Below are 17,760 nucleotides of genomic sequence, written 5' to 3'. Positions count from 1 at the left end.
CCAGGAAAATTGCCTGAAAGCTCTAAAGACAGGAGCATCAAAGAGGTTTTCAAGCTGCTGACAGGAAAGCCTCCCTTCTTCAGCAGTTGAGGGTTTTTAGCTCACACCTCTTGTAATATTAAAATTTTTATGAAAGGAGTAGACCAAAATTAATATTGAAAGGAAACAAATAATGCTACCAAATGATTTATTTTTTTTTAACTAACCTGTTTATTTCTCTGATTGTTGAGTCTTAGCAAATCTGGGAAAATGAGAGCTAAATGAGAGCTATTGGGGGTTTTATTTGTATTTTTTTTAATTTAGTCAGCTTCCCAGCATACAAATTAAGGGGATTACCTTCATTATGGCAGCGCGCTGGTATAGGAACCTCCTGCTGCTTAATTTTTATTCTTCCACTCTCAATAGTGGAGGGAGAGATCTTAAAGTAGGCCTTTACTTTTTCAGTGCTTTTGATGTTAGAAATGGTGTTGGGTTAAAAATGTATGATACCTCACCTACCAGACAAAAAGTAAGATGAAGGAACACGTGTGGTTTTGACTGAAGAGTCTTCTTTCCCCACACTAGGACAGAGTAAAGGTAACAATGAAGGGGAAAGAAAGTCTTCTGCAAACAGGCTGTTAAGGAACAGTGATAATAAATCTGTTGAGTGGGGTGTTCGTTATTCATGCCTAGATATACTTGCTAATAGAACATTTTTAGCTATAAGCATGTATTTCGTTTTTACAATGGTTTCTTTTATTTCTATATCCCCAAAGAGGAAAATCCTTGCTATCCTGTAAAGTCACCTTTGAAGTAGCTTTTCACTTCTAAAAAATCTGAGTTGTGATCTTAAGCAGGGTGATAGCTGATTTGCAGTAGAAAGCAAGTTATTCACCTCTCAGACATAAGCATTTGTATTAATGATTTTCATCAATAAATGACATTATAGCATTATTCTCTGTGAAACTTAAAAGGATGAGGTTTTCATTCTGTCCTCTGTTCACTATCATAATACTGCTTCAGGTCATCTGAGTTTTACAGATCACTTTGATGGCAACATTACAGGATGTACCTGAAGTGGAATTTTAGTCTAAATTTTAAAATGTGTTATTTGGGAAAATAATTAGAACTCTTGTACTAGTGATGATGGAATTCTATAAGGTTAGGAGTTCATTGCAGAGAAGCACTCTGAAAATTAAAAGATGGTTAGAATTAGTGACATGGAAACTGAGCTAATGTATCCAAGATGCCTGTGATTTCATTTGCCTCTGAAGTAGTCAGGTGTCACTCTATGATGATGGATGCTTGGAAATCTTACAAGAACAGATTTATAAAAAATTTCATAATTCTGTGAAAGTTCAAACAAAAACCTGTTGTTGAATACGTGATTTCTTTTAAATTCCCTTCACCCCCAAAATCTCGGGGGATCACAGAATTACGTAGAGGTAAAAAGGTTTTGGGGAAAAGTACCTGTCAAAAGACATGGAGGCCTTACTGGAATAACTGTTTGTCCTTATGGTCTCACTGCATTATTTTTTGGTTTGCTTGGTTCGTAGCTGCTCATTTTCAGCCAAAGGGGACTCTATCCCTCATATTCATAATGTCCTCCCTGACAGGCTCTTAGCTAAAGCCACACTTTTATACCTCATTAATGACATTGTTTAGCTTAATGTTAATTTTATGTACAGATGGTCTGTTTTCAGTCCATTGTGCACAGTTCTTTTTTCTGTCCCTGAAGGTACTATGTATAACACTGTCAGTAGTCTATGGAAAGACCACCACTATGTGAACTGTATGTGACAGTGAGCTTCTTAGCCACTTATGAATACATATCACAGATGATAATTGTGGTTCATTGTTTGAGGCTTCAGAGCATTTGAATACAGCCATTAGTAATTGAGAGACTGGGTCTCAGCATCTCTTGAAATCTAATCTAAATGTTGTCAGTGTGCAAGGTTATTTGTTAAGATCCAGTGCCAATACCCTGTAAAATAATAGCAAGCATATATCACTTTGATGCATTCACAGTGGCTGCAAATAGCACCTTTATACGGGCATGCAGTCAAGCACAACCTTAAAAGCACATATCACAGCACTGCAGAACAGGATCCCCAGAAGCTCCTCGTGTTTCTTGCCTGTGCACGTTGAGCTCTATTCTGTATTTGTCTCCATGTGTGCAGGCGTGTGAGTAATTATATCACGCAAAATTGTTGTCCTATGTTGTAAAAGTGGCAACAAAAGATGATCTGGTCACAGAATTTTTTTTTAGCAGAGAACTGTTGGTAAAATTACTAGGCTTATTACACAATTATTTGTGATTATGTAATTTAATGGTACCATGTTTGGTAACTCCAAAATTAAATTTGAAACCCCGCTAAGTCTTCCAATAAACCAATGCACTTCAGCAGCATCAATACAATATATTTCAGCCAGCGGATTCTTTAGAGGTGGATAGCAAGCCTCACAGTTCCAGTGTAGTCATAGTTACAACTATCAAAAGATGCACTTTCAAATATCAAGACTTGTAGGATATTTCAGCATCTGGATATGTGTAGTGTAAGTCTAGTAATTGTTCATCTAAGAGCTCCCAGTAACTTAAGTTAATACAAGTAGATACCTCCATTTTTAAACTTTAGCTGCAATCATTACTTCTCTTTTCTAATGACAGCAAAAGAGAAAAACAAAATATACTCTATGATACATTTTCCAGAACTTTAGAAGCACTGTAAAATCTCTCCATCCCTTCTCTGTCTGTGTAATTATGTTGCACAAGTCACTATAGTGTATTGGCATTAAATTAGTGCACACTATTATTTGTAACTTTTGTCTATTATAAACTTTGATTTTCAGTTGTAAACATCTTTTGCTAATTCCACAGAACGACTTAATCTGACCACTGTGAAGTTGCTGATATCTGAAATAAGTCCTTAAGCTATTGGTCTAGGCCTAAAAGCCAGGAATTAATTCTTATAACTTTGAAGATTCATACTGTAAATACTACCTAATAGAAATGAAAATCTGATTAATGTATGTTTTTGAAGTATCATAGATACCAGGAGAAGCTAGACCACAGCCATTTCCTGCATGGTGCTATAGCATGCTTCCTCTCCCAACTCCTGCATTATTGTCACTATTTCTTCAAGATGGGTGAAAAGAAATGATTTGTTGTTGTGAAGGGAATTATAAATATACTATAACTAATATGTTATGCTAACATCACTTTAATCAGGTAATTATCAAAGGACTGTTTGGCCTTTAAGGACATTGATTTAATGAGAATTAATTTAATGATTGAACACTGTTTGTGTAACATTATCATTGCTAGTGATGCAGAAAATTGGAATCTCAGCTCAGCTGAAAAGAGTTTAGACTTTCCATTATCGCATTAGATCCCTTTCTACTGGAATGTAGTTATTAGACCCTTTTTTATACTTTCGGTATATATTTAAATATTTGAGTTTTATCTAAAAATTTCTGAATGAAAAAAGCAAGTTAAAATTTTCATCATTGTACTGTTCTCCTTTTTAATAGAGGCTTGAATTTCTGCTTAAAATAGCCTTAAAAAAAGTCCATTAGATTTTGGGTTTGACTTGCTATTGCTTTTCCCATAAAACAAATTTTCTCTGTTTTCATACTCTGCTTTCTTCTCTGCAAACACGAATCATTATGTTTAGGAGGAATAGGAGTTTGGTTTATGGAATAGTTTTACAGCTATAAAAACACAGCAGCTTTAAAAAGTGGTAGCAGACAGAGTGCAGTTCTATCCAGATTATTCTGAGGCTGAATCCTGCATGGTCTAGTCACAGCTTATTGGAAACGGTGAACATTATAAAAAGAGTGTGTTCAGTACCTGAGGGTTAGGACAGAGTTAAAGCTGACCTTTAAAGTTAAAACTCCCATTTACCTGAAGGTATCTTGTCTGAATGCCCTCCTTGGTTTGCCCTTAGGAGTGTTATTGTCACAAACTATTTTTCATCTTTGTAGTGCCTCTAACTAACCACTGTTGTATATAAATTAGACCCAGGGAGAAAAGGGGAGCTCTGCATAAACAAGTGATTGGAAGCTTGTAGTGAAACGGTGTGTCTGACAGACTTCTGCAGATAGATTAATTTTCAAACAAAATTTTACTCAAGGATGTCTGACAGTTCCTGGTGTATCTTGGCAGAATTTTACAAGGGAGCCTGGTGGCCAAATGATTAGCCCTCTGCCACTAGAATGAAGCTGTTGCAGTAGAGACAGCAGGTTAAGCAGGCTGGGTATTTGAAGACTGATAGAAAAATAATTTGACAATAGATGCAGCAGAGACTCAACTTACAAACACTGTAGGTCGCTAACCAGTGGTGAGCCAATGCTGTATGAGGCTGAAATGGTTTGCACTGGGTAGCTCTAACCCTTTCCTTGATGCCAGAGAATTTTCTAGCTTCAAAGAGGAGAGTTTTAAATATGACTGAGGACCCTGTGTTTCAGGCAAAATAGTTTGGGAGTAGCCATTTGCTCCATCTTTTGGATATTTCTATTTGTCCATCAAGTTGCATGCCAAGGCCTTCTGACCAGATTTATGAGATGGGTACACTGGGCCATAACTTGATAGGGGCTTAGTGGCATTACCACTAGTCCTTGATTAGTCCCAGCATTTGAAATCTCAGCATGGGTAATCTCTTTCTATTAATGAGAAAACAGAGCTGAGCAATGAGCCATAGTATGTGAGTCAAATGCCAGGGGCATATCCAAACAGATACACAGCAGTAGCAAACACAGGATTTTCAGAGGGAGTTTTCAAGATATGAAATACAGCTTGGAGGTGATTACTGGCCAGCAGTAACAGAGAGTGACAAGGTAGCATGGTAATCTCTCTTTCAGATTGGAGCTCCTTGGTAGGAGTTTGGGGAAAGACTGAATCTGCCTGCACAAGGCTGTGCATATACCCTCAGGTTAGCTGGCTTCCAGAGTTGGTGATAAGGATCTTTAAGCATGTATAAGATGCAGCTTCTCAAACTCCTTCACAGATTTTAGATAACTAGGAGTGATTTGAAATAAGCCTGAAGGAGAGGACTTATAGTCTTGGATTTTCTCCCTGTCACATAAAGGGGAGAAATAAATGAGGAAAGCTTTCTTTTGTGCATCATTGCTTCCCTTCTGGGAGTGCAATGAGGACAGTGCTTCCCACCCAGCTGAAAGGAAACAATCTTGCAGGGAGCAAATGTAATGAGATTAGTCAGGGGATCATTACGCTAACAAAAACAAATGGGAGAGAGTGAGTGATTGTTTAGTTCAGAAGTAAGACGTTAAGGGGCAAGAAAATTAATCAGGACACCAAATGATAAAGTGGACGCACTCTTTAATTGCCTGTAGACCAGTGTAAAAACTCTGAGTAATAAACATGAACAGCTAAACTCATACAAATATAGATTTGGTCTTCATGATGTTTCTGAAATCTAGTGGGAAAATATGATACTTTGAAATACTGAAAGCCAGATGGACGAGGTGGGCAAAAGGGGAAGAAGAGTGTCACTATGTCAAAATGGTATTAGTTATTCCAGAGGTTGAGAGCTTGGAAAGAACTTATCTTAGTTTTTTTCTGTGACTGCATGCTAATGGCTGGAGCACAAAATGAGGTGGGAATCAGTCTGTTGTGGACCACCAAATCATACTGGAGTCGAGGATGATTGGCTCTCATAGTGCATATCTGTAATGCGTAATGGAAAATGTGAGGTATAATAGGGGCATTCAATCTGAGTGGTGTATGTTTCAAGCCTCAAGCTGCCCATGCTGAAGAATCTGGAATGCACATAGAGAGCATATTGAAAGAAAAAGGAACATTGCACGAAAGTGTTAGACACTACTGACTTCAGAAGAAAATGACATGGGGAGCTGGTGTACGCAGAGGTGAGTCAAAGCTGAGAACAACGGGAAGGAGGGGTTTGAAAATTTTACTAGGAGCTAAAGAAACCTTAATGGCATTGGTGCATTAGGTGAAGGTGATACTATTCAAAATAGTTATGCCAGAAAGGCAATAAATATATCTGTTCTGTATTTTTGAAAAGCAAATTAAATACTTTCCATGTAGCGAATGTTAAATGGCAGCTACTGACATCAGACATTTTCAAATCAGCAAATTCAGATAAATTTAAAAAACAGAATTTTAAGAGAGCTTCGTGAGTTGCTTCCAGGATGTCTGTTAGTTGATTTGAGTCTTGGAGCATTGGGCAGGTTTTAGAAAGCTGACAAAAAAATCTAATGTATACCTAAAGACCAAACTGAACCTTTAATTCAAGTTTTTCTTCCATCGTAAAATATGGATGTAACAACTTGAAAGACCTAACAAATATAAACAGACACTTAACAGTTCCAAAAGATATCACCATTAAAATAGTCTGGTATTGAAGTTACATATTTATACAAAACATTAGCATTTCTCAATGAGTGCAACAACAATCCTTCTCAAAATCCTCCAGAAAAGACAGAGGAAGGCTGTAGAAAAAGGAATTAAGCATGTCCATGGTTAAGTATACCAGTGGCATAGAGAAAAATGCTTTATAATGCACGGTACTTGAAGAGACAGAATAATGCTGGGAAATGAAAAACAGAGAATACACAAGAGGTTTTCACTATAGACAGAGTTAGGATATGTTTGGTTTGTGCCTTAAGCACAGTGTTTGACATATGAAGGACTTGTGTTCAGTGAAAAGAATAGGCCAGCTATAAACTCAGAAGAGCTCTGCTGCTGTTGGAGTAGGAATATGAAAATGTCTTCTCTATCAATTGTATGCTAGGAAGATAGACATCAAAAGTTTATCTAATATTTCATATTTTAAGATTAATGAATATCTAAATTTTCATTAATTTACAAGGGCTCCACTAAGTTGTTTTTTTGTAAATAGAAGAAAATATGATCATTTCTAAATATTTCAACATTTTAACTGTTTCATTCTTTAGAAATTTTTTTTTTCTCATTTAGTTCGGGTTTATTTTTAGCAAACTGATATGTGAGAATATCTTGACAATGAAAATACTATTTTATTAAAAAAAAATTACTTGAACTTTGGGATTTGATGGAAACTTTTACAATCACTTTAGTAAAAAAAAAAAAATTGTTTCTCTTCCAATCCTACTACTTCCAGTAACCCAAAAAGCAATTCCTAATATATCTGGAGTATTGTCACAGTATAGTAATAATACGTAGATGCAGTTAACTTCAGGAAGTTAAGATCCATAGAAATATTTAATGTGTGAAACAAAATACCTGGATGTCTATTTTCATATATAATTTAAAAAAAACTCAAAACACAACACTACATTTTAATAAAAACAAAATACTAGAGGAGGAACAGGTGGTGGGTTGAATAAAAGCAATACCTGGCTCTCGAACTTGTCCAGACCTTGTAGAATCTGGCTGCCAGCCCTGCCTCATGATCAGTTCCTTCCCCAGCCTCAATCCTCTGCAATCTGCCAATATTTGCAAGGATAGGGAATTTAGCCACTGATTTACAAGCTTATTCGGAAGGCATTACAATTCAAGGGATTGTATTCTCCTGTAGAATAATACATTGTACCTGCTGTGGTCAATGGGTGTTAACTTGAGCGCAAAATGTAATATTACAAACTCAAGTTATGACATGCCAGCTTAAATGTTATGGAAATTAACACATTCTGCGTAGTTCAAGGAAGAATGGGAAAATACGGATAAAAAAATGAAAAGAAAGGAAGAAAAATTCATGATGAGAGATTTTCTGACAACTTCCAAGCTGCATTTATTTCACAGTTGGTAGAAATAGGTATAGGCTTCCTTGGCTGTAAAGTATTTTTGTCGTATACTGAATTGAAAATTTCCAATTGAAAACAGGAGAGATTTTATATTATCAAGGAAGTTTTTAACAGAACAATAGCAATAGCTAATGCCCTGAAAGATTCTGCCTTTGAAGAGCTCTGCTTTGCAGAGTTTTGTAAAGATAACAGAGCTCAGTCAAACTTTAGGTTTTGTTTCACACAGCAAGAAATAGTGGAAATATAAAATGCCTTTGCCTCTTTGTTAATGCAAACTACTTCCCTTACACCCACTCTCTATTAATGTCCCTTTTACAAAGAAAACAGAAGACGTACATTGATCTAAACTATTTGCAACAGAAGTCTACACTTCTTTATTTATGGAAATTGCAGATGCACAGCATAATTGATGTGACTGTTCTAACAAGCTGAAGGCTAAATTGCAGCCAACTCCCAGTCCTTTGTGTTTTTTACCAAAGGCCAATAATTCACTGAATGTGGACAGAATTTTCTGTAAGAAAAAGCAAAATCAAACTTTGTCCCCAGATAACCCACCCTCTTATGTTTTCACCTTCCTTTTCCAAGCACAGTCAAGATTCTTGCTTTCAAGTTTGATAGTATTACAGCTCCTCAACAAAACAGTCACAATTAATGTGTTTTTCATGGTTCTCTAAATTATCTGGAAAACTCCTTACGTAAAAATTCAGGTCACTCCAGAACTCTTGCAGAAAATATTGCAGATTAGGTGATTGAAATTTGACAAAGTTATTCGTAACTGAGATACATTCTTACAGTGAGAATAGTAAGGTAGCCTTGATGGTAAATACTGGTGACAAATTGGGTTTTACTCATAATAAAAATCTAGTCCCTGGTATTTCCCTGGCAGTTGTGGTTATTACAAATGGAGGCCATGATTTGTGTAGTGTCCTTCCTGTGGAAGGATAGAGCCTTCTCTGGGAGTAGCTGCAGCAGACTCCCAGTCCAGCTCTCAACCCCCCTCAGAAACATCATTTAGTTTAGTTATGAATTCCAGGACATAGAATAATGGTGATTTATGGGTTTCTCTGTGTGTGTAGTTGTTTATAAAGTACATTTCAATAATTAATCTTCAAAAGGCTCATTTCTCATAATCAATTCTGTTGAGAATATCTCAACATTGTGGGCTCTATGCTGCCAAGCTATTTGCTTTAATAATAGTAAAAATAGTATTTTTGAGCTGTTAAGCAAAGTAATTTTATTTATAAGTATTGTGCAATCACAATGAAGTTGTTAACCTGATATTAAATCAGAGAGAGACAACTTATCTTGCATATTTACTGCCTGGATTGAGTAGTAGCAAGAATTGCATCACTTTTCAACAAGATGGCTGCCACCAGGCTTGAAACCTTTTATTTTCCAACTGAAACTGCTTCAAGAAACATAGCACCATCTATTTTTGTCCACAAATGAGAATTTTTTAATTTCCATCTGAAACACTGTCATAGTTCTGAACTACACAGATGAACACAGTTTTTCTTCAAGCAAACAATTGACAAATCCCTGATAAAAAGACGTTTGGAGAAAGAGCCTATGCATTTTGAATTCTTCAATTTTAGTCCGGAATTATGAAATACCAAGATCTCACCAGGACATGATCCTCAGTTTCCCTATTTTGCCCATTTGTCCCATGATTTCATACCTCCTTCTTGCCCATAATCCTCTCTTATGATTTTTGACTTGAAGAAACTTTTAAACTGCCTGCTAATGAGGGAGAATAATTTTAAAAATATTAAAAATCTGTATGGGAATTGTATAGGTTTACATTGTATCTCCTAAGGTGGGTTTTTCCTGATATTTAGATCTGTCATAATTATGCATTATATTGTTTGCATTGTCAAGACAATGCGTTATTTTTCTTGCCTTCTATTTAGCTTGAAGCACTTGGAAAGAAATGGGAATAAAAAAAAATTTATAAGATAAATTGCAGTCTAAGCCTGTCATCTGAAGTAGGCCAGCATTAAATAGTCTAGGATTGATGAAGGAGAGCTGCATTAGATGAGCCTGGGAGGACTAAAAGTAATTTCTTTTACTGGGACTCCTACAGTAATTCAACTTTTTCAGAAAACTACCAATAAGATTGATTTTTCTAGCTCAGTTTACTCTGGAAAGTATCTTTTCCTTCCTGCATATGCAATCTGAAAATTTTAAAGGCAGATTAGATTTTTTGAGAGATATTAGCACACATCATGTGTCAGATGAATTATACTCAGAGCTGTAGCCACAACATAGGCGATCTGCAGGTTCATTTTGTGCTGCATTAAACCCTTCTGCCAGTGTATTGGAAAGGCCAAGATAAAGAATAATATAGCCTCTGTATTCATTTGAGATCTATCTCTCAAGATGACAAAGCAACTCCAGGACTGCTGACTGTCTTTGATTTCCACTTGTTTCATGAGTGGAGCTCAGTACTTTAAAGTGTTGCTCAGCATGCTACAACAGTAGTGTTTTTAGTGTAACCACAGCCAGTATAGTAACTCCCATTGATGAATTTTACTATAGGAATGAGGTATGATAGAACAGATTTTACTCCGGTCATCAATGTGTGTTTACATGGCACCAAGTGGTCCCCTTTGCCATTAGGGGTTATTAAGTTTTGCTGGTGTGATACAAAATAAAATAGCAGGCAAAGATTTGTTCCATTTTCTTGGCTCCCTCACTGTGTTTGCTGTGCATAGCCCCTTGTAACTGGTATATGTTGTCATCCATAAAGATGTTGATGCACCTGAAAATCATACTAGATATTGGAAAGCAGAGCTCAGGGAGGTTTGCATGCTTGTCCCTTCTACATTTACAGTCAAGAATAGTGTCTGTTAGCTCTTTATCGTGGTAGTGTTCATGGAAAACCAGTGATTGCTGCTCTCCTGAGTGAATTGGTACTCTTTTGCACTGAGAAAACATGTAAATTTGGACTGAAAGAAAACTTTGGAAACTTTGTCCCCAGAAACAAAACTGGGGAGAGTGAAGAGATTTCTTAAGGTGAACTGTCATGGTGCAGGAAGTGTTTTAGCAAACAGTACAATGGAACAAGACTGTATCGCATTAAGTCTCCTAATAGATGCCAAAGAAATGATACCATGACAGTAAAAGATCTCCTTTAATTTTTGTTTATCCTTCTTCCACTGGGAAGGGTGAAGTACCCTGCCTGTACAGCTTAAAAGTCATGCACTTATGCAGTTGTGGTGTCAGCCCTGCTTTAGAAATGGTGGTTTAAGAAGGCTCAGTGCAAGGATTTTTAGAGGAGTGCTGAATTATCTTGATATGTGTTTATTGTACGTGTACATGGCCTCAAGCTTTGTTTATTGACTTCTGATATACAAAGTATGACTGTGAATTAGGAACAAGACTACACAAACACCTGGATGAGCTAAAAGCACTTGGGCTAACCAGCGTTCATGGGGTTTAAAGTCTACTTTTAACATGGGGGAAAGAAGGAAAAAGTAACAGTGAAGAGGGAGAACAACCTTACTGATGTATGGGAAAGCTACACTGTATGAACAGTAGGAAATGCTGTAGCTTAGGAATCTGTAATGGCTTTCATGTTCATTTATTGCACAGCATCCTCACTTGAAAACCAGAAGGCAGGTATGTCAGTTTCAATGGTCTTCTCTTTTCTGACATTTAATTCCAATTAAAAAATATGAGAATTTAGAGCTTTATTCATTAAGCTGAAAAACGAAAATGCAAGAATGTCCAGGAGATTATTGGCTTCTTCTCAATCACACTACCCATTTCAATTCAATGTAAAGATTATCTGCAGGGATTGGCACCTGAAAGTTAAAAAGACAGACAGCCTTTTCTAATAAATTAATATAACTGTCTGCTCTTTTCATTTTATTAAAAAAATAATTTTTAAATTACGTATTCCAAAGACATTGCAAAAACTGTTGTACAGTAGAAATAATCTATTAAAAATAATTTAAAATTTATGCAGCAGTGAAAACCAAATCTTCAGATGTTGAAGTTAGTGTTCATCTTCAATAATCCTTATACTGAAATAATATCTCCCAATCAGATCAGTAGATTCTTATTTCAGACAATTACATGGCATCTTGGAAATAAAAGAAAATCAATTTCCAACTGTGCAGATCTAACATAGATTTTGTCTTTCAATGCTGGAATTCTCAAAAGGCTAAGGATTTCAATGTTTAAATACCAAAAGTATAAATGAGTGGAGTCAGTTATTACGTCACATATAGTACAACTGCACATAAGCTTCAAACCTGAATGGTGATGCAGAATTCCCAGTGCTTTCTGTAGGTAAGACAAACTGACAAAACAGTAAGATGATCCTTCATATATAACATTTATTAAATATCTATTTTCTGTATATAATTGAAAATGATTTCTTCTTGGAGTGGGAATAATTGTAATTTGTATTTCCTATAAACCTACTTGCTGGGGAAACAGGAAGGAGTTATTACATAAGTAAAAAAAACTACTTACAGAGGACTGAATCAGTAACAAACTGCTTTTGCAAATCCTAGGTATTGTACCATCATTTTGCATCTGAGAAAGCTACCTGAAAAATAATGTCAACTTTTCAAATTGCTGAGTGGCGAGGGAGAAGAAAAGGGTGAACATCTTGAGCAGTTGACTGTGGGTGTTTGTTGTATTCACTGTCTCCCCTAATTACTTGTAGCTGTGACAAAACTTATGCTGCATGCATAATTTTTAAATTCATTCTTTAAAAAATTAATTTTCTTTCATCTAAAAATCTGTGATTCATATGTTTTTAACTGAAAGAACTCTTGCAAATACCCCAAACTAGTGTGTTTTGGGGCAGTTATTTGAATAAAAAATACTGCTTTTCATGGTTTGCCTAACTGGGCTCTGGTCACACAAGCGGTGGTATGCAGCTTATCCTGGTAGGCTTAATTGCTGCTAATGTTCTGTTTTCATGGCAGTAGGATTTTAAAGGAAAGCAACTATGGGAATACAAAACAATTTTTGCTTTATTCTTCAATACATGGGATTTTCTTTCCTGCGTGTCCAAGTTCACTTGCAGCAAGTTGTACACATACATATGGTTCTCACGAGCATCTGCCTGCCTAGAGAACTGTGAAAAGTAATTGTGTTTTGATGGGGTTTTTTAACTTTATGGTCCCCAGAATGAAAGAAAAACTTAATTAAGATTTGTAGATAAGATCTCTAAGGAAAGACCATTGTAGGAATTTACTTTTGCTGGTTTTGTTCCAAGATCTTGAAGTCTATTTCCATTACTGGACAGGACTGGCAAATGAATTGCAATTAAAGGCACAATAGCAAAAGAGATTAAATACAGAAATGATAACTGACAGTGTGGACTAACTTTAGTCCTTTTGTTGGATAGAAAGTGTGGCTCCAAGTCCTGCACCAGGCTTTAGTAAGCTGCTTTACCCTGTTGGCCCTGGAGTCTAGTTCTCTTGAGCAATGCATGAACAATGAGGATCTGGGTTTCAAATGAAAACTCTTGCTTTTCCTTCTTTCCCACAGGAGGAGAGGTTCCGTACACAACCCTGGCAACCCGACTGATGATGGGAGCTTGGTGGCTTTTTGCTTTGATTGTCATCTCCTCCTACACAGCAAACCTAGCAGCTTTCCTCACCATCACACGCATTGAGAACTCCATCCAGTAAGTTGATAAAGAATGATTCAAGGGAAAGAAGGGCGAACATAAATATACATGTAGAGGGGTATGAATGTTCTCCTTAAATGAGATAAAAGGAATAAATTTTTATCATCCTGAGAAGCTGGAAAAATAACAATATACCATAGACTCTCAGTCTCCCTGGAGACACGTTGTTTTTAGGATCAAAATTTTTGGCCTCTAGCAGATACTTTTCCCTGTGGCACACATACATATGTATATATGCACACATACATATTTTGAAAGAAGCAATTGAGTTTGAGATAACCAGTGTATTAGTACTCGAAGTGGGAAAGTATAAATTTTTGCTGTGTATACCAGCTATGCTTTCTATTCAGGTGTATCCCACAATACTTGTGTTCTGACACTTTGGTCAGGAAGAACCCAATGCTTCTTCAATGTATGGAGAGCTCAAAGCTGAATTCACCTATTCTTGCCAAGGCAGTAACAAACCATAAAAAACTCACTCATTAATCAGCTTTGCTCCTTCTGCTCTGAGGTGCTCTCTTACCACACAAGCAGATCACATTGTTCTTTTTTATCTATTGGTTCTTTTGCTTGATGCCTCCCTAACATGAGTGTCCTTGTCTTTTCCTGTCCCTTTTGTAGTGAACTCCCTTTCTGTCATACATCCCAGTCCTTTTTTGCAGACCATCTCTCCATACCACGGGAATCTTTCTAGGCCTCCTACCCTCTCTCTGACCTTTTGTACTCCAGTATTGTACTGGTTTAAAGGTAAACTGGCAGGAGAAATGTACCCAACTCAAAAGAGATTATAAGTCAGAATTACAATTTAATAAAAATAATACAATAAATACAATTATACAGACAAACAATTGGTTTTAACCCACAAAACCCAGATGTATAACCCAGCACCCTGGGGCACGAACAGAACGGTGTTCGTTGGCCCCCGTGCTGATCCCCACGTGGTCCCACCGGGTCCAAAGTAAAAAGAAAAGAAGACCTGTTGGTGAGAGTGCTGGTCACAGTCCAGTCGAGAGTGGTGGTTGCAGTCCGGTTGAGGTTCTGGTCTTCCTCTGGATCCAATGAGTGGGCCCAGAAGTCCCAAGACCCCAAGATTATATACCCTCAGGTTCGAGTGGGAATGCCCAGTACCTCCCTCAGGGCAGGGAGTTCCACAATGGGTGATTGTGAGTGGTGAGATATTTTTGGAATCCTTGGTGGCCCCTTAGCAGACATGACCCCTCAGGCTAATGACTCCCTGGAGGGGAGTTATCACACCTGAGTCATTGGTGTGAGGATAGGGACATCCTCCTATCTTACCCAGCTTATAGCCTGAGGGGTCAGGTGTGCTCTGGGCAGCTGCTGCAAATGGTCTGTTGTTAACAGTTCGTGGGAAATGACATAGAGGGTGTAGAATACACAGTTGGGGTTAGACCCACACAGTGATGAACTGGTCCCAGCTGCTCTAACTGGGACAAGTCTCCTCTCTTTCAGCAAGCTGCATGCTGAATTATCCTCACTCCCAATGCACCAGTGACCTCCTCCACCTTCAAATGCTCACTCTTGGTTCAAAGCAGAGACTAGAAAATACAGTGAAGCATTAGCTAGCCAAGCACTCCAAGGGGCAGCTGGCCATTTCTTCATAGCAGGTTTTTAATCTTTAGGCAACAACTCCGTAAAAGTGTGTTGGAGTGACAAAGTTAGCCTTTCCCATATATCCTTCTTTGCAAAAATGTAAGGAGAGGCACATTCTGCTGTATTTCTTCCACCAGAAAGCTAAGAACCTGACCTTCAAGTCAGGCTCAATGATGGCCTTAGGGAAAATTCAGTTTTCTCAGTCGTTGATTCAAGTCCCTGACTTCTGTATCATCCCCTAAGGTCTTTCTGCCTCTAGTTCAGCTGCTTTCCAAACCTCTCTGAAATTCCCCTTGAGACAGCGAGCCACTGTTGCAGACTGGGTAGGGGGAGCCTTGGCCTACTGTGAATTCATAGGTTAGGATCAAGCAGCACTGCCTGGCAGCCGGTCACCATGCTCACACCAAGACACTTTTCCTCTAGGTGAGGATTTTCTACATACTAAAACCAATCCAGGTTTTCATGGCACATAGGCAAGTAAACATCTGCAACAGCAGACAAGTTTCATTTGCATTTGGAAAATGAAGTTCAGAACGAAGAGCGGAAGCAGTCCCTGAGTGCCTTGTTCTCTCCTGACTCTCCCCATTAGGAGCATCCTCTTGAACTTCATGAACCGTTTCTCACTACTTATTTGGTGTCCTTTGGCCCAGGTCGCCCAGGATTTATCAGTCCTTATTAATTCCTAACTGGAAATTTGCTATGGCTGTTTCGTTACCCTTCCCTTCTGGGATAACAACCCCAACACTTTCCTCTATTAGAGGGCTAAATACTCTAAGACAGAGATATGTAAATGAGACTAAAATCACATCAGCAAATTATTAAACAATTAAAACAAGTTATCATTTTCTTTTTTGTTCTGAATAACAGTCTTTGAGATCATGGAGTGCTGCAGGGGACTTTGACACAACCCAACTGTTTGACTCCGTAGTTTCAATTACAATCCTTTCAAAATTTATAGGGGAGTAAAATGATATTCTGTGTCAATGTTTGTCAACACTGAGCAAGGGGTTTTGAGGGAAGTTGGGGTTTTTGGGGGGTTTTCTAAGTTTAAAAAGCTTTAAATTTAAATAAGGACTGTGAAGAAAAAACATGATAATTTTTACATGCAAAATAAATAATAATGATATATTCAGTCATTCAGTTTGTCCTTACAAGAATGAAATATGCCTCTGCATCCTGTTTTAAAATCATGCCCCTTCTAGTTTTGAAGTAGTCCAGAAAAATGTTCAAATTACTGTGAAAAATGTCTGTGTTTTCTTATCATGTCTAAAAAAAGAATAAAATATACCCAAACCATAATTTAATACATCTTCAGCTTTTTCTTGCAGTTTATTATGATGTCACTAGAAAACCCCCAGTGGAAATCTGAGGTTGTTATGTACAGTTGGGACTACATTGGTCTTTGTGCTGTATTATTTATGGGCAAAGTCACTGAAAATGTTTTATTCAGTAGAAAATGTTGCAGCTGGAGAGCTCCTGGAATGAAAGAACAGAGACATTTTTCAACAGCACTTTCAGCTCAAAAATAGAGTAATTAGATGTGTTAAGTATCCATTAGGGAATGAAGTTATCCTAACTATGGCGGGAGTGTAAAACTTTAGTTTACAAAACTGCCAACATTGGAACTGAAACCAGCACATAAGAGAGAAGCTGTTTGTTTACCATGCTGAATTACTGCAAAGTGGAAAACATGAATAAGCAATAAAGAAAAAAGCTGATGCTCCATTTTTTTTTTTTTTTAGCAGTTCAAATTGTACCTTGGGGACCCTTGAAGGCCAGAATGGAAATGAGTATGAGCATTTGGAGAAAGTAATCGAGATTCTGGTTGTAGTAGTATCCAACCAGCTTCAGAGAAGTCAGAAAAATGAAAGAAATTGAAGTCAGTAGGTTTGCACAGATATAACAAGTAGTTAATAGGTTTTCATTTCAGATTTCCAGCTAGCATCAGATATTACAGTGTGTTGTTGAAGGTATGGTCCTTGTGATATCTTTTACAAAAGATACGAGGATTCAAACAGTCCACAGCATATTCCATTTCTGTGAAACTTTTTGGTAGTTACTGCATTTCAACTTTTGGATATGAAGCCAGTTTGTGTTCAGAGCTTTTGCAGCTTCCCTTTCTTGTCTAGTGTGAAGACTAGGTCACTCTTCCTAGTCAGTTCCTCATGGTATCCAGAATTCTATTTTGAGAAGCAAAGCATGCAAAATTTTGTTAGCCAGTGCACTAGGGAGGACTAGTTAAATGTACCCTTTCCCTAGAGAGTCTTGAAGTAGATCTTTTCTGTATAACCTCACTTGATGGCGTTCGTGCCCTGCTTCAGTGTTCAATTTGAATCAAATCATTACAGTTTTTAAATTGATTTAGAAGAACTAGAAGGAAAAGAGTGGACATTAATCTCTTTTTCCAGACTAACAGCTACTTTTAATACCTTTGGGAGCTCAGCTTTTCATTTTCTGCCAATACACAATATCAAGAGTAGAGGCACTCAAGTTATAAAGTAGTTCCTGGATGCATCTTTTGTTCACACTTGACCCACATTGCAAATGACATTTAAATCAAGACAGTCAGCATTTCAAATGCCAAAACATTGTGGCAGCAAAGCAAAGCGTAATTTCTGTGCTCCTTAAATCTTAAGATCACTGTCTCAAATGCAACATTAATTAATAGTAATTAAGAGTGGCTTTCCTTGGTAAATGCCAAATAAATTTGGAGGTCGTGAGCTATTTCTTATAGGTGCTGATGCTGTGAATTT

At 37.3% G+C, this 17,760-nt stretch overlaps 1 protein-coding gene across 2 annotated transcripts in view; it reads left to right on the top strand.

Annotated features, from left to right (window-relative positions):
* Nucleotides 1–17,760, top strand: part of GRID2 (glutamate ionotropic receptor delta type subunit 2) — a 700,412-nt gene that overhangs the window by 581,713 nt on the left and 100,939 nt on the right. For both annotated transcript variants that reach the window (XM_027706551.1, XM_027706550.1), the window contains one exon: nt 13,255–13,393. In XM_027706551.1, the coding sequence (XP_027562352.1) occupies nt 13,255–13,393 (139 nt within the window). The remainder of the gene's footprint in view (nt 1–13,254; nt 13,394–17,760) is intronic.

The sequence above is a fragment of the Neopelma chrysocephalum genome, unplaced genomic scaffold, assembly GCF_003984885.1.
Source record: "Neopelma chrysocephalum unplaced genomic scaffold, ASM398488v2 Primary Assembly neopelma1_382, whole genome shotgun sequence".
Classification (NCBI taxonomy): Eukaryota; Metazoa; Chordata; class Aves; order Passeriformes; family Pipridae; genus Neopelma; species Neopelma chrysocephalum.
Note: the sequence above shows the minus strand (reverse complement) of the source record. Positions and strands in the feature narration are given on the sequence as shown.